This window comes from Acaromyces ingoldii (assembly GCF_003144295.1).
Source record: "Acaromyces ingoldii strain MCA 4198 unplaced genomic scaffold FA10scaffold_4, whole genome shotgun sequence".
Classification (NCBI taxonomy): domain Eukaryota; kingdom Fungi; phylum Basidiomycota; class Exobasidiomycetes; order Exobasidiales; family Cryptobasidiaceae; genus Acaromyces; species Acaromyces ingoldii.
The window spans coordinates 943,779-962,703 of record NW_020290250.1 but is presented as its reverse complement, the minus strand read 5'-3'; the positions used below and the strand labels follow the sequence as shown (position 1 = coordinate 962,703).

General features: G+C 55.3%; 8 protein-coding genes across 8 annotated transcripts; 6 read left to right on the top strand and 2 right to left on the bottom strand.

Moving 5' to 3' along the window:
• Positions 1-304: 304 nt before the first annotated feature.
• FA10DRAFT_232014 (bicupin, oxalate decarboxylase family) lies at positions 305-1,596 on the top strand (the record flags this gene model as incomplete). Its single annotated transcript, XM_025518884.1, has 2 exons — positions 305-1,262; positions 1,340-1,596. 2 exons carry the CDS (start codon positions 305-307, stop codon positions 1,594-1,596), a joined length of 1,215 nt encoding a protein of 404 aa, XP_025376467.1.
• A 2,276-nt stretch (positions 1,597-3,872) lies between these two features.
• Positions 3,873-4,724, bottom strand: FA10DRAFT_232222 (galactose mutarotase-like protein; the record flags this gene model as incomplete). The annotated part of the gene is made up of 1 exon (XM_025518895.1): positions 3,873-4,724. One exon carries the CDS (start codon positions 4,722-4,724, stop codon positions 3,873-3,875), a length of 852 nt encoding a protein of 283 aa, XP_025376466.1.
• A 112-nt stretch (positions 4,725-4,836) lies between these two features.
• On the top strand, positions 4,837-5,200 carry FA10DRAFT_139718 (hypothetical protein). Its single transcript, XM_025518030.1, has one exon. The coding sequence runs from the start codon at positions 4,919-4,921 to the stop codon at positions 5,141-5,143; it is 225 nt and encodes a 74-aa protein (XP_025376465.1). The 5' UTR covers positions 4,837-4,918; the 3' UTR covers positions 5,144-5,200.
• Position 5,201: 1 nt separating this feature from the next.
• On the top strand, positions 5,202-6,962 carry FA10DRAFT_139719 (DUF500-domain-containing protein). The gene is made up of 4 exons (XM_025518031.1): positions 5,202-5,831; positions 5,901-6,033; positions 6,103-6,315; positions 6,394-6,962. Exons 1-4 carry the CDS (start codon positions 5,407-5,409, stop codon positions 6,799-6,801), a joined length of 1,179 nt encoding a protein of 392 aa, XP_025376464.1. The 5' UTR covers positions 5,202-5,406; the 3' UTR covers positions 6,802-6,962.
• Positions 6,963-7,234: 272 nt separating this feature from the next.
• On the top strand, positions 7,235-9,069 carry FA10DRAFT_219716 (MFS general substrate transporter; the record flags this gene model as incomplete). Its single annotated transcript, XM_025518533.1, has 6 exons — positions 7,235-7,597; positions 7,691-7,874; positions 7,971-8,035; positions 8,111-8,357; positions 8,497-8,523; positions 8,597-9,069. Coding segments are annotated over 6 exons (1,359 nt in total), but the record flags the coding sequence as incomplete, so codon positions are not given.
• A 2,251-nt stretch (positions 9,070-11,320) lies between these two features.
• On the top strand, positions 11,321-11,919 carry FA10DRAFT_140436 (hypothetical protein). The gene is made up of 2 exons (XM_025518032.1): positions 11,321-11,485; positions 11,566-11,919. Exons 1-2 carry the CDS (start codon positions 11,433-11,435, stop codon positions 11,882-11,884), a joined length of 372 nt encoding a protein of 123 aa, XP_025376462.1. The 5' UTR covers positions 11,321-11,432; the 3' UTR covers positions 11,885-11,919.
• A 900-nt stretch (positions 11,920-12,819) lies between these two features.
• FA10DRAFT_302624 (putative RNR1-ribonucleoside-diphosphate reductase large subunit) lies at positions 12,820-16,148 on the top strand. The gene is made up of 4 exons (XM_025525149.1): positions 12,820-13,112; positions 13,176-13,282; positions 13,369-13,671; positions 13,744-16,148. The coding sequence occupies exons 1-4, from the start codon at positions 13,091-13,093 to the stop codon at positions 15,997-15,999; spliced, it is 2,688 nt and encodes an 895-aa protein (XP_025376461.1). The 5' UTR covers positions 12,820-13,090; the 3' UTR covers positions 16,000-16,148.
• FA10DRAFT_139483 (hypothetical protein) lies at positions 15,969-18,889 on the bottom strand. The gene is made up of 3 exons (XM_025518027.1): positions 16,697-18,889; positions 16,380-16,631; positions 15,969-16,316 (listed from the first exon to the last, which is right to left on the bottom strand). Exons 1-3 carry the CDS (start codon positions 18,661-18,663, stop codon positions 16,175-16,177), a joined length of 2,361 nt encoding a protein of 786 aa, XP_025376460.1. The 5' UTR covers positions 18,664-18,889; the 3' UTR covers positions 15,969-16,174.
• Positions 18,890-18,925: the final 36 nt, after the last annotated feature.

Here is an 18,925-nt window from a genome sequence, read left to right as displayed (position 1 = left end):
ATCGATATCATAGCACCATCCGACCCCCTCCCCTTCCCGCTCCAAGATGGTTCGCTTGTTCGCCACCATAGCATGCGCCGTCACTCTGGCCGCTTGGACGCAGGCCATTCCCGCCTTCGTACCCGCCAAGTCGGAGCGCCGAAGTGGCGTTGCCGGATTTACGCCCATGGTCAATCGAAGAACACCGACCGTTGAAGAGAGAGCCGAAGCTCAAGCTATCTTTGATGAGCGTGTTGCAGCAGCTGCAAAAAATGTCGCTTCCAAATATCCCGTCGACTATATCAGTAACGTTTCTGATTACTCGATGTGGGAACAGTTTCAGGACACCGGGAAGCTTCCGGAACCCATCCGTGGCAAGACTGGTGCATCTTCGGTTGGACCCGAGAATCCAGAAGTCGATCGCCAAAACCCGGACACGTATGCACCACCGAACTCTGATCATGGCTCAGTGCCGCAAGCCAAGTGGCCCTTCGCGTTGAGTCATAATCGTTTGCAGAATGGCGGCTGGGCTCGCCAACAAAATGAGGACGTTTTGCCAATTGCCACGGAAATGGCTGGCGTCAATATGCGTCTGGAAGAGGGAGCCTATCGTGAAATGCATTGGCACTCGACTTCAGAATGGGCCTACATTCTCAATGGTACATTCCGTGTCGGCGCCGTCGACGCAGACGGTAAGAATGACATTGGCGACGTCGGCGTGGGCGACCTCTGGTTCTTCCCGTCCGGTGTTCCTCACTACATTCAGTCGACGTCGCCAGGGGGTGGAGAGTTCCTCCTCGTTTTCGACGATGGAAGCTTCAGCGAGGACAATACCTTGCTCGTATCCGATTTCACTGCGCACATTCCCCGTGAAGTCCTCGTCAAGAATTTCCCTGGCCTAGACAACGACGATTTCGACAAGATTCCTGCCGAGGAGCTCTACATCTTCCCTTCAGACGCTCCAGCACAAAATGATTCTCAACAGGTCGTGTCGCCCCAAGGAAAAGTTCCAAACAAGTACACCTACCAATTCAGCCAGCAAACGGCAACGAAGCTGTCCGGCGGATCAGTCAAGATTGTCGACAGTGGCAATTTTCCGGCCTCTTCTGACATTGCTGCCGCAGAGGTTGTTATCCAGCCCGGTGCCATGCGAGAGCTCCACTGGCACCCCTCGTCGGATGAGTGGGACTACTTTCTTTCTGGCCATGCAAGAATCACCGTCTTTGCGGGACAGGGAAATGCGAGAACCTATGACTTCCAGGCAGGGGATGTGGGATATCTCAGTGCGTATTGGACTCTACCCTCTTGTCTCTCTTCGCTTTTCATTGCCCCATTTTGCTGACCCAACAAGTTACGAAAGGCAAATCCAATGGACACTATATCGAGAACATTGGCACCGAGCCGGTCAAGTACCTCGAAGTCTTCAAGACAGCTCACTATTCGGACGTCAGCTTGTCCAATTGGCTCGCTCTGACACCACCTGCCGTTGTGAAAGCCCATCTTGGCTTCAGCGATGAAACAATCAGCAAGTTGGACCGTTTCAAGACGAAGAACAACCAACTAGTCAAACGTGGCCTCGAGCCTCGTTCAGTGGCTGGCAAGCTTGCTTGGAAGTAGTAAGAGCGAGGGAGAGACCCTGAGAAGTATCTTCTTAACTGTGTCAGCTCTCGCTTCCATCTTCAATCTTGTCTTTCAGTTCTACAACGCTGCAAAAACAATCTTGTTCATCTCATCTGTGCACATCGAGCGCTCCGAATTTTGTTGAAAGAATAGGAAGCACCATCGTTCCGTACAAATAGCACATAGCAAAAGAGCAGGAGAAAGGTTCAACGACAATAGAAGAGGGGCGCATGGACGAGATCTGCGCCAATGACGTCGAACTAGTTTAGATGTAGTTTTTTCATGAGTTTGTGGACCGTCCGATTGCCCTGTTTTGCCTCCCGTTCCACAGTGCCGGCCTCCTGTGTAGCTTTATTTCTGTCCTCTGCGCTCAAGTTCTTTTCCTCGTCTTTCTTTTTCTTGCTCTTGTCCTTGGATCCAACACCTTTGATTTTCTTCGTTGTCTTGCCGTATGTCTCGAGACCCTTCAAGAAGATGAGGCTCTTTGATAAAGTGACATGGTCGAGATTTACGCCAGAGTCCTGCAGACTGGCCACGAAGAAGCGGAAGTGTGCCGATCCGGAACGGTAGTGGCCGGAAAGAGGGCTCAGGGAAACGAGGACACCGTCCCTGGCGCGAAGCAAGCCGGCCGAGAGAACTCTGCCGCCATAGAGGAAGGAAGAGTGCTGAAACTTGCCCGTCTGCTTGATGCCGACGTATAATTCATGCCGCGAGTTGTAAACATAAATCTGCACAGCATGGCAGAGCGAGTCAGCCAACATCAGGTATATGAGCCGTGCAGACACTGACCCAAGTATTGTCGCCTATTGTTTTACGAAGCAGCGCATCCCAGGTGCCAGCGGGCGAGAGAACGCCAAAGGCCTTTTGGCCCTTTGTTTGATCGCCACCATAGTGTTGAGCTTCTCGCTTTTTATCCTCCTTTTCCTCTGGCAGCTCCTCGTCGCTGTCCGACGAAGATGAAGAAGAAGAAGAAGAAGAAGAGGAAGAGGAAGACAATACACTCTCGCTGTCGTCCAGGCTATCAATTGAAGACTTCTTTCTCAATCTTTGTTCCTCTCGTCGCCGCTTCTCCTCGGCCTGTTCTTCAGGGCCCAGCTCGACGATGCCTCGCCCTTGGCCCATGTCGCGCCATCGGCCCTTTGTCGTGTCAACTGGCTTGCCATTGCGTCGCCACAGGAGCTTCCCATCCTTAATGTCGACAATGTAGTTAGCTCTCTGCTCAGCTCCGAGGTAGACGATACATTCCGATTCAAGGCGTTCCCTCGGACAAGCCTCCAAATCGAGATGCTTTCCCTGTCCTTCGTCCAGCCACTTGAAGAAGTTGTCACGTGTTTCGGTATCTTGTTCCCAAGCCTGATGGTAGTGCTTTAAGTTGGACCCGTAACGATGCTTTCGATCGACCATTTCGAGCTTCATTACCAGGTGCAGTGAGTCAATACTAGGCCAGCAAATCTAAGAGGAAGAGAAAGCAAGACGAGCAAAACTCACCCAATACTGTGCTTCCATGACTTTGCTCAATTCCTGCGCCGGGGCCCCCCTCGTCCAGCGCTCAATGAGTCGGAGGCCCTTTTGGCGAGGCTTTGCGATGCTCCGAATGTTGTCAACCTTTCCGTCGTCATTTGCTCCGGGCACATCGCCCACCATGCCTTGGCTGCTCGTTTTCTCAGGCTTACCATCCTCGGCAGGGTCCTGGCTCGCTTCGATGGCGTGCCTCAGCTCATCCTGAGGATTTAGCGAAGGACCTCCCTCGACGGGTGCTGTGTCCTTTGTCCCGCCAAGCTGAGCACTTGGCGAGCCTGCTAGCTGGCCGACAAGAACCCCTCCACGCTTCCACCGGCTTCCAGCATCGTTCTTTCCTCCGCAGTCTGCCGCCTTGGCTGCACCGTCGAGCTTGACCCGACCCATTGCCTCCCCCCACCGGGCATCAGCCGAGATCGTGTTGCCATCTGCCGCTCTCTCCGAAGCATAGCGACGATAATTGCGCTGGATCAGTCGCGCTGCTGCATCATCCTTGCTGCCGATGTTTTGACCTTCACCATTCTCGCCTTTTTTAACCCCATCTTCCTTCCTCGTTCCCTGGCGTTCCGATTGCTGCGACGACTGCCAAGCCGAACCCTCGCCCTCGTGGTTGGCCGACGCTGCTCCGGCCGCGGCTCCGGCTCCGATGGCGCCTGCTGCCGCTGTTTCACCCTTTAGAGACGAAGCTGAGGAAGCATGTCCCCGAAATGTCAACGTCTGCGTGGCTATCCACTGAGCAGGACCATGAAATGCAGTTAGCAACCAAGCAGCAGCAAGACTCTCGATGCACACAACGGAGGACACACCTCTTGACCTTTTGCCAGATGGACAAAAGAAGCGACGTGACCGGGCTCTGCGCAGACAAATTCCTTCCAGCCACCGTTGTGGAGATCGCTCATACCGTCTCCCGCCTCCTTGCCGGGGTTCCACAAGGTCGTGTCTGGCAGCGTTTCGGACCTCTTGAGCTCGATAGCCTCACCGATGCGGAGGGTGGGCGCGCCACCGAGGTACACGCTGTCCTTTGGCTCAACATAGCTGCATGTATCCTGCGATTCCTGAAGAACCTTACCGCCCTGCAGCTTGTCGCGATACGAACGTCCTTGGAGGCCTGCAACCTTTGTGCTTTGCGAGGGCAGGGCGAGGTAGTTGTGAAAAAGGGCGTGGAAGGCCATCTCGTCATTTTGGCTGGAGGAGAGGTGCTTGACCTTGAGGGTGCACTCAAGCGCCGTTTCGGTGAGCAGGATGCTGTGGTGAAGCTCAAAGTCAAAGGGGTATCCGTCTCGGAGCTCGGGATAGTCTTGCGTCGTGAGCGACATGGTGACGCGGTCACCATTGAAGTCAATTGTCTTCCACCTTCGATCACGGGCGAAGCCGTGTCGAGGAGCCTTGCTGAGCGTCTGGGGAACGTCTGAATGGTCGCTCACGGCGCCAAACAGAGGGAAGACGAGTGGTATTCCACCACGATAAGGCTTTCCAGCGACGTCCTTCTTGGACATGAAGAGGAGCGATTCGGTTGACTTTTTCGGACGCCAGGCGATGACCGTGGAGCCGTAGAGGGCGACTTGGGCCGTCGCCGAGCCCGCTTCGAGGCTGACAACGTCCTCCATCTTGTCTCGTCGTGTCTACCGGCGGTTGGGCAGGTCTGGGTAGGTGAAGAAGGTGTGGGGGGGTTGGATTTAATCAAATTAGGAGGCCCCAGCTTGCACACCAAAGATAAGCTATTCAATCCTCTGCTTGTTGGATTCAGATTGATCGAGAAATATCTTTAAGCGCAAAGCGCACGTCATTGCACTGCCACCACATGGCTGCCAAAGTTGTGGCTTTCCGATTGCTCGGCCAGAGGGTTGCCTCTTTCTTGAGCCTGCGGTCGGCGGAGGGGCAGCCAAAATCGCTTCTTCAAAGATCACTCTTGCTCGAAGGAGCTTACCGATGGATGTTCTGCACTTTGAGAGAACGAGAAGCAAGCTCAATGGCCAAGATGGTTCATCGCGTGCCTCACACAGGACAAGGGGTGAACACGTCTTGAAGAAAATAGCTTTGGTTGCAAGACGGAAGCCGAGTGCCGAAGATGACTTTGTATAGGTCTTGCCCTCCCTCCACAAAGGGAGAGCCGCGCCCGACGGCTGTGTTCCTCCTACCTTTTATGCAGGCCCCCTCTCTTTTCTGAACAATACCACCCCTTTGTCTCTACTGCTGCTGTGGTTCAGCTAGCTCTGCCAGTCCAGCTTCCAAAGCGGAGGGAGCTGCAGCCTAGCGACCTACCTGCAACCGACAAAAGTCTCGTCAAGCATGTCTTCTTCGTCGTCCTCGTCTTGGGGCGATAAGTGGAAGAATTTCACAGCCAAGCCTGGAGCTCAAAAGGCAGGGCAATTTTACAAGAAGGCCGAGACGGGCGTATGGAGAGTCCTCGACCCCATCGGCCGTGGCGCCAACAGGCTTGCCGGAAGAGCTGGCGCTGAGAGCTTCTGGCCCACGGAGCTTGCCGAGGGAGAGCTAGACAAGGCTGCTCGCATCTTGAGGACATTCGCACTCGAGGGTGCAAGGCCAGGCGCCGGAGTGGGAGCCGCAGAGACGTCGACGGAGCCTGTCGCGCATGACAACGAAGGTGGGACAAAGGACGAGTATGCGAGCCGAAAGACGCAAAAGGTCTTGAAGAAGATACCACCCAAGGCGCTTCAGGGCGCATGTGGGGTTGCCATCATGACATGCTTCCGGTGAGCAGCAGGCTAGGCATGCACAAGCGCCAACGTCGCTGAAAAGCAGCTGACAGGCCCCCGAAACAGCACCGGCTTCGGCTTTTCTGGCGCTGGAGGGTCTGGTATCGTCGTTGCAAGGCTGCCGGACGGGAGCTGGGGACCGCCTTCTGGCATCCTGATCCACACTCTCGGGTGGGGCTTCCTCATTGGTCTCGACATTGTAAGTCTGTCTTGATTGCGCTTGCACAAAATCTCTTTAGGGTCCTTGGCTGAGAATATTTTTGACCAGTACGATGTGGTGCTGGTGCTGCGGAAGCCACAGGCACTAAAGGCCTTTGAGCATCCCAAGGTGGCCATTGGCGGAGAAATTTCCGTTGCAGCTGGGCCGGTGGGCAATGGGGCTATTCTCGACGGAGGCGTCGAGGCCGCTCCTTGCTGGAGCTACACAAAGTCAAAGGGAGCCTACGCTGGTCTACAACTCGACGGAACCATCATTCTCAAGGTAAGCTCGATTTAAAAGGCTCCCCAAAATTCCATGTCTTCCGGTGCACATGCTGAAGCATGGGTCTCCTACCTACAGCGAGATGATGCCAACGCACGTCTCTACGGAGGACCGATCAGTGTGTCCGACCTGTTCCAGGGCAAGGTCCCGGCGCCAGCGGCGGCCAAACCGCTCCTTCAGACGCTGTATGCCGCAGAAGGTCGCCCTCAAGTCCTGGGTACCGAGCAAATTCCAACGGGCCTGACTCCTGGCGACACGGAAATTACTGCCGAGGAAGCAGAGGCTCTCAAAGACAATACAAACGAGAAGACCCAAACTGAGCAGTACGATGGCGACCACGGCGGCGACCGCCACGATGAACAGCCCAGTGCCACTGTCTCGAGGGCTCACAGAGTACCTCCGCCATTTGCCAGTGCCGCAAGCCCATCTTCAACGGCAGCTTCCGCTGATCATTATCCCCCCGAGAAGGAACATAAGCCCTCATGAATCATTCGTTGTCGTGCGGCCTGTGGCCGCTTCGAACCTTTTGTTGTGTAGATGTACTACTTCAACTAGCCACTTGCTACACTCTGCTACGCTACTATTACTGCTCAGCGCCGTGACAGACCTTGTTCAACGTCCAGAGAAGCTTGCTAGCAATCCCATCCCTTCATCCTTACCTCCACTGTGGGCAGAAGCAGAGTAGGATAAAAAAAGTCAGACTAATGCAAAGTCTCGTCAGTCGCGTCTTCCCAACACAGACGACCGCGACGACTGCGACGACTGCGACGACCGCGACGACCGCGACGACCACGACGACCACGACGACATGAGCGACTCCTTGCGATCGTTGAGACGGGAGCGAGAGAGCGAAGAGGCACAACCGCTCTTGGCTCACAGTCGAGGGGAGAGCCATGCAAGTGCCCGGAGCGTCGAGCAGACGCCGCTTCCCATGATTCAGCTCCTGGTACTCTGCGTCATGCGCCTTAGCGAACCGATGGTCTTCACCTCAATTCTTCCATTCATTGCGCAGATGCTTCATGAGAATATGCCACAAGTGCCAAAACGAGAGCTGGGATATTATGCCGGCCTCATCGAGTCCGTCTTTGCCTTAGTCCAGGTTGGCTGCGTCTTCTTCTGGGGTCGCGCCTCGGATTCTTTCGGCCGCAAGCCCGTCTTGCTCATCGGCCTCGTCGGCACCTTCGTGTCCGTCAACGCCTTTGGACTGGCCAAGACGCTGCCCCAGATGATTCTCGCTCGGTCCCTTGCCGGTGTCATGAATGGAAACGTGGCGGTGATCAAGGTGCGTCGTGGCAGCCGCCAATGCTAGCTTCGCGCCTAGGTGCTACATGCTGACGTCCCGAGGGCAATTGTGCCGTGTCTTCCCTCTCAAAAGTGCGTGCTGGGCGAGCTGTGCGACGAGACGAATCAGGCGAGAGCCTTCTCCTTTATACCGCTCAGCTACGCGGTGGGGTCGATCCTTGGCCCGAGCATCGGTGGTTGGCTGAGCCATCCGGTGGAAGGGTTTCCTTTCCTCTTTGGACGATCGATATTCCTGGCTGAGAACCCATACTGGCTCCGTGAGTGAACACCTTCCGTTCTGTTGTGCTTGCAAGTCACCAATGTGAACCTTCTCTCTTTCTTCCTTCTCTCCCCCGACACTGTGGTAAGCACAGCTTGCTTCTGCGTATCGCTGTTCAACGTCGCAGGTTTCTTGACCGGGTTCTTTTTTCTTAAAGAGGTAAGGCAGCCCGACAGAGGCTATCGGGGCCCGCTCGAAAGACGAACCTTTGACGTGAGCGTGCTTCGCAAACAGACCCTTCCAGCCCGCAGAGGCGATCGCCAGTCGCCGACTCTGTGCTCGGATGGTGACCAGGAACACAACGGTGGCGAAACGCCACGGATCGAGAAGCCATCGCTGTTGGAGCTTCTGAAGCCCAACGTTGTCGCGACGCTCGCCAATGCCTGTCTCATCAACTTTGTCAACATCTGCTACATCTCTGTGCTTCCCCTCTTCTGCTGCAAGTCTGCCCCGGCGTCCTGGACATTCCGAAAAACCTCTTGTCGGCTGACGAAGATTGTGTCGACAGACACTAGCATCGACGACGGCGGCATTTCCTTTAGCAAAGAGGGTGAGTGCAGCAATTCCCTTAACAGCAAGGTTGTACACAGGCTCACCAAGCGACAAATGGCCGCACATAGACATTGGACATCTGCTTGCCGTGAATGGTGAGCACGAGCATGAGCATGAGAATGGGCACGAGCATGCCCCGTTCGCACCCTTCTGATGATTTTGACACAGGCTGCATCACCATCTTCATCCAGCTCTTTGTATTCCCGCGGCTCAACAGGTACATGGGCGGTCCGCACACCGTGTTGCGATGGTGTCTCATCACGCTCCCCTTCGTCTTTCTTTGCTTTCCCCTCGCCCATGACGCCGCCCGCCGGTATGGACGAGGGGCGACGATGGGAGCGATTGGATTACTTCTCTTCTTCAAAGCGGCTGGTTCCATGATGGTTGTCAGCTCGACCATCTGCATCAACAATGTCATTCCCACCCGCGACGCTCTCGGCACCATCAACGGATTCAATCAGAGCCTTGGATCCCTTGCCCGGGCGGTGGGTCCGACGGCGTCGACAAGCCTCTTTGCCTGGTCCATCAGCCATCCTCAGATACTCAATGGCCAGCTCGTCTGGCTGGCCTTGGCCAGCGTTTCCATCGCCACCTGGCGAGTCTCTGGGCTGATGCACGGTGCCAACGAGATCCAGTGGCGGAAAGGAGTCCCCGTAGAGGGCTAGAAGCCAATGCGACAAACACCGCCCCCCCCCCTCCTTCCCTTCTCTTTTTTCCACAGGCCCTTCTTAATGTCATATGTACAGTACCGTACAGTACCAACCACAGCATTGGGAGATAAATCACGATGTGCTTGACGTCATTCTCCACGGCAGTCTTTGTGTCACAGGTGCTAGCTAGTAGTAGTAGTCGCATGTTTTTCTAAAATCTGCTGACATGGCGTAGTACCCTCAAATTGCAAATGCCACGGACCTAATCTGTTCTGCGCAGAAAGACGCTCGTCCGCAACGCGAGCACACCCGCGGTAAAGTCCGAGGCCGCGAATTGAGTTTCGTGCTTCTTTGGCGGAAGATCCGAATGTGTCCGACACGTCGGACAGGCGAGGCGCGTTCTTATGCCCATCCTTCTTGCCGCTCGGTCATAGGTGTGCACTTGCAGATACACCCTTCGATGCCATGTAAAAGAGAAGGAGATAGAAGGTTGTACGCAGCATCATTAGCGATGGATTAATCGGGCCGAAAGACGCTGATCAGGGTATCTCAGAGACGGCACTTAGCATCCTTCAAATGTATCTTCTGTCATGGCTTCGCAGCGGCGTCGGACTTCTATAAAGGGCGCTCTTAGGGCTTGGCTTGGCAACCCAAAACATCTCCTCGAATCTAGGTTCTGTGAGGTATAAGAGACGTCTGCGCCGCAGAATGTCTCGAGGTTACGCGGGTCTGCGACAGCAGCAGCCTCGTCAACAGAGCAGCGGCGTCTTTGGGTCACAGGAAGATGAGGAGTCAGAGGCGGAGCCACCCGACTTGTCGCCCCGTGCGCCATTACAATACCCTGTGACTCATACTGGCGCCCCCCTCGGCTCGTCTCGCCTGAGAAGCGTTGGTGTTGGTATTGGTGTCGACGCTCGCACTAGTGGCGTTGGCAGCCATAGCAGCAGCAGCAGCAGCAGTCGGGAGATAGGCCTCAGCGGTCGAGAAATAGACCGAGAGAGAGAGATCGGAGTCCAAGAGCAACCACGGCAGCCAGCCCGCCGGGAGACAGACAGCAACGAGAGTAGGCGCCAGGGACGCCAGAGTCGAAGACCAGCGTCATGCACGAATTGCCGGGCTCGGAAGGTAAGATGCGACAAAGTCATACCTTGCAGTCAGTGCTTTCTTCGCGGGATCAGTCACACCTGTGCCGTACCGTCGTCCACTGGTGCCAGCCCGAGCCAGACCCGGCGAAGTAGCGGTATTGCCGGTACTGAGCCGCTGAGACAACAAGGCGATGCAGCCTCGCAACGGACGCTCGCACCCTCCGGTCGGTCGTCGACCTCTGCATCGACACATTCCGTGACGTCTGTACAACCGTTACCTCACCCTCGGCTCTCGATCCCTCCCAGTCGTCAAGGACCGGCCACGGGGCCGTCCCGAACGAGCGTTGAACAGCATCTCATTACACTGGAGAGGAAGGTCGATCGACTCACAACATTGGTGGAACGCCTGGTTCGCGGCGGCTTGACTCTTGCTCCAGCTTCGAGGCAGCCCGCGAGGTCGTCCTTCACTAATAACGAAGAACACAGCGTGGCAAATACCGCCTTGCCCCGCCAGGTACCTTCTTCTTCGGATACGAATGTCTTACGATCGCCGGATCGTAATGCTTCCGAGCAGCTGCATCTACGAGCCGTCCAGGAGGAGGAGGAGGAGGAGCAGCAGCAGCAGCAATTTTTTTGGGAGGAACAAGTGCGACAGGGGCAGGCATCTACGCTCTCAAGCGCGCTACAGTCGCTATCTGCTACTGGAAACGTTACCCTTCCGATGTTTCTCCCAGCGCATCTGACGACGGACTCGTCCCTGGATCTGCACTCGGCAGGTCTACCTCCACGGGGCAGCCAGCAGCCGCCCTCCCCTCTCTACCCATCTACAGGCCAAGACAGGCAGCCAGTAGACCTTCCACTATTGACAGATGCCAATGCAGCTCGAGTCAATCTAGCTGAGACGGGAAGCGAAGTCAGGTCCTTATTCACACGTACGCCAGACAACGAGACTTGGTCATACACCTCCACATTGGCATCTTTGTCACTGGGAGAGGGCGATGATGCGATCTTACAAGAAACGCCCACTTCGTCGTGTCCGAACTAAGCCACTGCGACACCGGCAGCATGCGAAATCAGATCAACCCCGTCAACATCACCACCAAAATTATTACAGCATTTACGTATTTATACGATACTCAGCAGCGCTTTCACCCCCGTTTTAGTAGAAAGAGTATGTTTGAGACTATAGACAGCACTGTCCGGCTGGCTTCTCTTGTAAATTGATATCGCCTTCGGCTCACTGAGGTGTCGCGCCTCGAGGGAGACAAGATGGTCCCTATTTCCGGTACCCGCCTCATTGCCCCCCCCCTCTCAACCTTCTTGTATGTACACACGCGGCCCCTTTTTCCTCCTTCGCCATCCCCTTATCGTCAAAGCCGTTTTCGTCATTGCCATCGTCAAGGCCGACCGGGACTTTCTCCTTGCTTCTTTATGTCAAAAGGCTCTTTTCAGCACGATTCTGCGCTCCCCTCCTCAGCAGTCACTACCATGAGACGTCGCAAAAGCTCAAGGGCGTCATCTTCGTTGGCGATGACTTTCACCTGCCGCGGACAGCTTCGGATTCACTTTGGGTTTGCTTTTTGCTCAACGAAGCCCGTCGGGCTTCATCAGGAATAGTGGCTTTGCAAGGAGGCAGTTTTGCCGCAGCACACCTGTCTTTGCGCCATATATTACTCGCTCTAATTTGGCTGTGCCTGCGCCATACCTCACCAAGGAAGTAGAAATTGTCGCAAGGATGCAAGTGCTGATCAATGAACAATGGACGCTTGTGATCGAGGAAGTTGTAGAGTTCAAACAGGAGACGCATGTACTGTGCAATCTAGAAATCGCCACACGCGTCCATATGTCCTCACCCTGACGCTCCGAAAGCCTTTTGAACAGCGAAGGAGTATGGCCCGACCGCGACAAGCACCGCGGTCAAGCCGAAGATATGCTTTCATCGGAGTTTGTGACCGACGCGATACACAGGTACAGTACATTCTGGGCAAATCCACCTATCAAGACTTCTACGCACCGACTCGTACCCACTTATGACGAAGGTACCCCTTCGCTTTTGCATCCATGTGCTCTCGAGAGCTAGTCCTTGAAGGAATGCGAAGGCATTGTGTCCTTGCTGCTTCGGCTCCATCGCACGTTGCAGATCTGCAAAGTCGCGAGAGAACCGCACGAGGTTCTTGGGCACCTCTTCAGTAGTAGCCGGCCAAAAGTATAATTGTCGGCGTTGAACTCATCGAGCTGCCGGTAGCAGCTTTCAAAAAGTGCTCATCAGCTCCGTCCAAATGTCATGCACCTTGAGTGTGGCACACAAAGAAAGGAGAGGGTTAAGCGGGAGGTACAGTACCATGGCTATTCCGAGTCGTTGAGCACACATGCTCGGTAGCCTCAAGTGAGCGACAACAGCGTACAGAAGTAGTAGCAGGAGATAAACTCCTGACGGCGTTAAGCGCTTGATCAGATTGGGGATGCGACTCGAGCTTTGACATGCCGAACTCGACGGGCTTCACGCCAGGGCACGATCGCGTCTGATCTTTTATTACGTGCAACAGGCACGCGTCGCGCAAAAACCGAACCAACACTGTTCGACGTGTAGCGGCGCGTGCCATTTTCAATCTTTGATATTTAATCGACAGCCTCAGCCGCTCTTCTCCCCCTCCTCATCAACCATCTTCCCTCGATTCACCCATCTGCGAACCTGTCACTTTTTGCGTCTCGGCAACGATAGCACATCGACGGGGAGGTAGACAACTATTCTCTGAACAGTGACATTTCCTTGGGCCAGTACTACGTCCGCCGCCTTCGAGGTCTCGCCATCGCCACTGCTGTCGCCACTGCCATCCGTGTCTTGGCAATCGACTCCCCTAGAGTTACACACACGTCCACGCACACACGTTCACGCACACGCACGCGCAAGAGATCAACGCCCAAGTATGATCTACGTCTACAAACGTGGTGAGTGAAACATATCGGCAATTGCATAGTTGCGAAACACATCTGACTTTTCGCCCACCCCAGATGGCCGCAAGGAGGCAGTCAAATTTGACAAGGTCACGGCCCGTGTTGCCAAGCTGTGCTATGGCCTGGACATGAACTATGTCGACCCCATCGAGATCACACGAAAGGTAAGTCTCGAGCAATGATGCGCGTCACGTCTCCACGACGCGCCGGACGCGGTTACGCGCAGCTGATACCTGTTCTTCTTTCAAAGGTCATCGACGGCATCTATGAGGGTGTGACCACCGTCGAGCTCGACAATCTCGCCGCAGAGACAGCTGCATACAAAACAACCACTCACCCTGATTACGCCGTCCTCGCCGCTCGCATCGCCATCTCGAACCTTCACAAGGAGACGCGCAAGACATTCAGTCAGGTTGTCAAAGATCTTTACGACTACATCAACCCGAAAAATAACCGACACAGTCCAATGATTTCTCAGGACGTCTACGAGGCCATCATGGAGAACAAGGAGCAGCTCGACTCGGCCATTATCTACGAACGCGACTTTCATTATGTGAGCTCGTCGGATCCAATGCGCTTTGCAAGTAGACTGTCTGAACTTTGGCTGATCCGCCCTTCCGCATAGAACTTCTTTGGGTTCAAGACGCTGGAGCGATCCTACCTTCTTCGTACCAATGGCAAGGTAGCCGAGCGCCCACAACACATGCTGATGCGCGTTGCTGTCGGTATCCATGGCCGAGATGTCGAGGCGGCCATTGAGACGTACAACCTTATGAGCGAGAAGTACTTCACCCACGCCTCGCCTACGCTCTTCAACGCCGGCACTCCAAACCCACAAATGTCTTCTTGCTTCCTTGTGACGATGAAAGATGACTCAATCGAGGGCATTTACGATACGCTCAAGACGTGCGCCATGATTTCCAAGACGGCTGGCGGTATCGGGCTCAACATTCACTGCATCCGTGGCACTGGCTCCTACATTGCGGGTACAAACGGTTTCAGCAACGGCATTGTCCCCATGCTCCGTGTATTCAATACGACGGCTCGTTACGTCGACCAAGGTGGCAACAAGCGGCCGGGTGCCTTTGCCATTTACATTGAGCCCTGGCACTCGGACGTTTTTGACTTCCTGGACCTTCGCAAAAACCATGGAAAGGAAGAGGTTCGCGCTCGCGAGCTCTTCTACGCCCTCTGGATCCCCGACCTGTTCATGAAGCGTGTCGAGCAGAATGGCGAATGGTCGCTCATGTGCCCAAATGAGTGCCCTGGCCTCGCCGATACGTACGGTGAAGAATTTGAGGCTCTCTACGAAAAGTACGAACGCGAGGGCAAGGTGACGAAGACGATCAAGGCTCAAAAGCTCTGGTATGCCATTCTCGAGTCACAGACCGAGACGGGGAACCCCTTCATGCTCTACAAGGATGCTGCCAATCGCAAGAGCAACCAAAAGAATCTGGGAACCATCAAGTGCTCCAACCTCTGCACCGAGATCATCGAGTACAGCGCTCCTGACGAGGTGGCCGTTTGCAACCTAGCCTCGATCGCGCTGCCGACGTTCATCGACCAAGGAACCAAGACTTACGATTTTCACAAGCTGCACCAGGTCGCAAAGGTCATCTGCAAGAACCTCAACACCATCATCGAACGTAATTACTACCCCGTTGAGGAGGCCCGCCGTTCTAATTTCCGCCACCGCCCCATCGGTATTGGCGTGCAGGGACTCGCAGATGCCTTCATGATCATGGGCGTACCCTTCGACTCACCCGAGGCTCGCAAGCTCAACGTCCAGATCTTCGAGACGATCTATCATGCCGCCCTCGAGCGCAGCTGCGAGCTGGCCGAGCAATTGGGTCCTTACGAGACCTACGAAGGCTCGCCAGCCTCCAGAGGCGAGCTTCAATACGACATGTGGGGCGTCTCGCCCTCGGATCTATGGGACTGGGCTACGCTCAAGAGCAAGATTGCTCAACACGGTCTGCGAAATTCGCTGCTCCTGGCCCCGATGCCCACGGCTTCGACAAGCCAAATTTTGGGCTTCAACGAGTGCTTTGAGCCCTATACGTCGAACATTTACACTCGGCGTGTCCTTGCTGGTGAATTCCAGGTGGTGAATCCTTGGCTCCTGCGCGAGCTCGTCGAGCAAGGTCTCTGGAATGATACGATGAAGAATCGTATCATCGCACACGGCGGCTCGATCCAGAATGTTCCCGGCATTCCTGATCGCATCAAGGCTCTCTATAAGACGGTTTGGGAAATCAGTCAAAAGGCTATCATCGATATGGCAGCGGACCGTGGCGCTTTCATCTGCCAATCCCAGTCGCTCAACATTCATCTCTCTGCACCATCGTTCGGCCAGTTGACGAGCATGCACTTCTATGGCTGGAAGAAGGGCCTTAAGACTGGCACCTACTACCTCCGAACCAGACCTGCCGCAAACGCTATTCAATTTACCGTCAGCCAGGAGGAACAACTTGCTGCAAAGGCTGCCAACAAGAAGGGAAAGCCTGCCATCGCAGCACCGCCCGCTGTGGTCGAATCTGCACCCGCGCCACCTGCTGCAAACATCAAGTCAACGATGGCATCCAAGAGCGACGTCGAGGAAGCTACCAGGTCGGTTGGCCGCCTGGGCATCGACGGCACCGTGACGCGCGATGGCCCAGGCAATGGAGCGTTGAAAGGAGGTGAAGAGGATGTTCTCAGCCCAGCACCGTCTTCGGAGGCATCGTCGCCAGCGATTTCGGCTGCCGACGCAGCGTCGGGACCACAAGAGGACGAAGGGTACAAGAGAGCTTTGGAACGTCAAAAGCAGCGAGAGTACGAGGAGGCCAAGCTCATGTGCTCGCTTGAGAACAAGGAGGCTTGTCTCATGTGCAGCGGCTAGAATGCTTCCGCCATAGTCGAAAGATTCCCTCTAACATGTACTTTTTTATACTCCCTTCCACGACCTGCTTAGCTTCCGTCTTCTCCTGTTTCGATGTTGTCTTCAAATCTCAAACATATGCTGATTCCAGATTAGATCTGCTGCAAGAGAGGGCTCGAGGATGATGCATGCACGTCTACTTTGTGACTCTTCCCTTTGCCTTCGCCGCCTTCGGTGTGGAGACGACCCACGCCATGAGAGCCGTGATGCCTCGAAGGAGGTCAGGACGATGCTTCGCAGCTGCAATGACTACGCCGACGCTCATCCCAAAGAAGAGCCTAAGGTCGAAAAGTCAGCCTCTGACATTTGTTCACGAGCCCATCTATTCCGCTTGAGCTTACCTTTCGGCGTGGAGTGCGCCCGTTTCGCCCTTGCTCAACCAGCCTGGCCTAGCGATTTCTGCCAACGCGAAGAGTGCCCTCGGACAGACGTACAAGGCCATCTCCGCCCTCTTGCGTTTTTCTTCCAGGAAGACGCTGAATCCGCACACGAGTGACCCAAGGAGCGGGCCCAGACCACCGTCCCAATATTTGAAGGAGACCGATGGAAAGAGGCGTGGCAAGACCAAAGTTCGACCAAAGCAGACCATGAACCTTTGCGCGGAAACGAGCGGTCAGCGACCATTTCAGTGCCCACGAGTGGACCTTGTGATACATACCATATGCTAGCAATGTACGTCGAAAGAAAGCTAGCACTCCTCATACTTCCTCTGAGCACCTTTGAGATGGCCGCGACAGGCTCTCTGGCAAATTGCTTTGGGTCGAAGATGAGGCGAGGCAGGAGGTGGACGGGAACGTAGATGCCCATGCAGACCTTCCAAGCCCTCAACCACCTGTACAGGGCATTAAGATAACAATTTGCGCCCCCAATGCCGCAGTGCACAATCTCGCAGGGGATTCCAGCCATCTCGCCTCTGCCTCGGGGCCCAGCAGCACCTTCGAGGACGTAGTCGACCTCGGTCGTTCCCGTCGAGCGAGCCTTGGTGATGGCCTCGGCCTTGTAGCGTCTTGCCTCCTCATTTGTATTTGGGATTCGAGAGGGATCGCCCCAGCCATAGGGATAGCCAAGCGACTCGGACAAGGATCCGAGCAGATCAACCGAAGCTGGATCAATGGGGGCTCCATAGACCCAGTTATACGGCTTGCCCTTTCTCAGCGAACGCAGGGCCAACAGAAGGCGGTGGTCCATGTTGGCGAGATTGGTGATCCATTTGACGTAAGAGGGAGGAAGTCTTTCTGGCGCATAGAACCAGCTGAACATGATGACGGCACATGCCACGACAAACGTCAACCCTTCGGCATGGTAACTGAGCTGGCCGGCCAGAGCAGAGAATACTCTGGTGGCGACGGTTCCCTTGGCAACCGTTCCTCGACGGTGATTGCGGACTGTTTCGCTCCTCATGCCAGCGGCTGGACCCAACGGCATAGTGAATCGATGACCTGCCTTTAGTGTGTCTGGCTGAGTGATTGATTTCCTGGATCGCTTGGTCTTGGCGACGAGAAGCGGCGCTGCGCGGACCAATGTGTCCATTGCCCTGACAAGTGCAAAGAGGGTGAGGTCGATCGTTGGGCTAGCCATGTCAAGCGTCGATTGTGTTCCGTCCTCGTCCACTCGGCTACTTGACTGTGAGGGAGAGGAAGGCAAAGAGGATGCCTTGGTCGCTGCAGAGGCTGATTCTAGGGGGTCTTTCTTTCCCTCGACCGGAGAGAGGTTCTTGGCTCCGCTCAAGTCAGGGCTTCGGCTTCCAGATGTGTCCTTTGGTGTTGCAGGGACGCTCAGCGTCGTCAATCTGGCCAAAAAGTGACCTCCGGGGGCCAAAGGAGTAGGAAGCTGGAGCTTGCTGTCTCTCGCGTCTCTCCTGCGGAAAGGATTAAACATGCCGACGGCCTTGGCCGACGCAGCCGACGAAGAATTCCGCGTGGTGGAGGACGTTGGGACTGGGGAAGAGGAAGACGAGGAAGGGCCGCGAGAAGAAGCAGAAGTGACTGCAACATGTTGCAGCATGAGGAGAGCCAAGAAACTGCTCGTGGCCGCGCTCAAGAAGGTGCTTCCGATAGCCATCGCTCTTGCGCTTCGCCTTGGGCCATATGCCTGTCGCTTCAAGGCACCCTCTATATTCAAGACCGAGGTGATGGTCTGATCGAGAATCGTCATGCCTGCCATGGCCAACGAGCACGTCAGAGCCGTTCCGCGAGGACCCAGAGCCACGAGAGCCGTCTTCATCACAGTTTGGAGCAGGGCCGGGAGCTGCTTGAGAACAGGAAGGACACCATCGTGGTAGAGCGACGTTGGACTGGAAGAGGCGCGAGAAGATGATGAACCATCGACTACGATGCCGATAGCGGAGTTGAGAGAAGAGGATTGATGGCCTTGCTGCGCTCGCTCGTCATCTTCCTTGATCCTTGCCTCCTGCTTGATCCTCCTCCTGACCCGGGCAATGCACTTTGCATTTACAAGGGAGAAGCGGAGTACCTGCTTAAAGATGGAAGGAAGCGCGTCGAGTAGGTAGCCGATGAGAAAAGCCCGAAGTGCGGGCTGGAGCCATGGCGAAGAAGCCAGGACCAAGCTTGACGTTGCCCGTTGCTTGCTGCTGCCAATGCCGCCGCCGCTGCTGCTGCTACTCATCGCCGATAATCGCTTCGCGGTTGACGACGCGAGCTGAGACTGGGGAATGCAGGAACGCAGTCGACGATGGTGCTAATCGCCGCCGTTCACAGACCGCTTCGTTGGGATTTTGGAGGAGTTGATGGTGATGAACGACACGGCTGAGAGCAGGGATGGCAAAGCGATGGGTGCGTGCGCGCGTGAATCAAGAACAGCACGCGACGACGAGCAGCCGATTTCTACGTGCCGTGCCTGCATTGCATGATTCGGATTGAACTTTTGT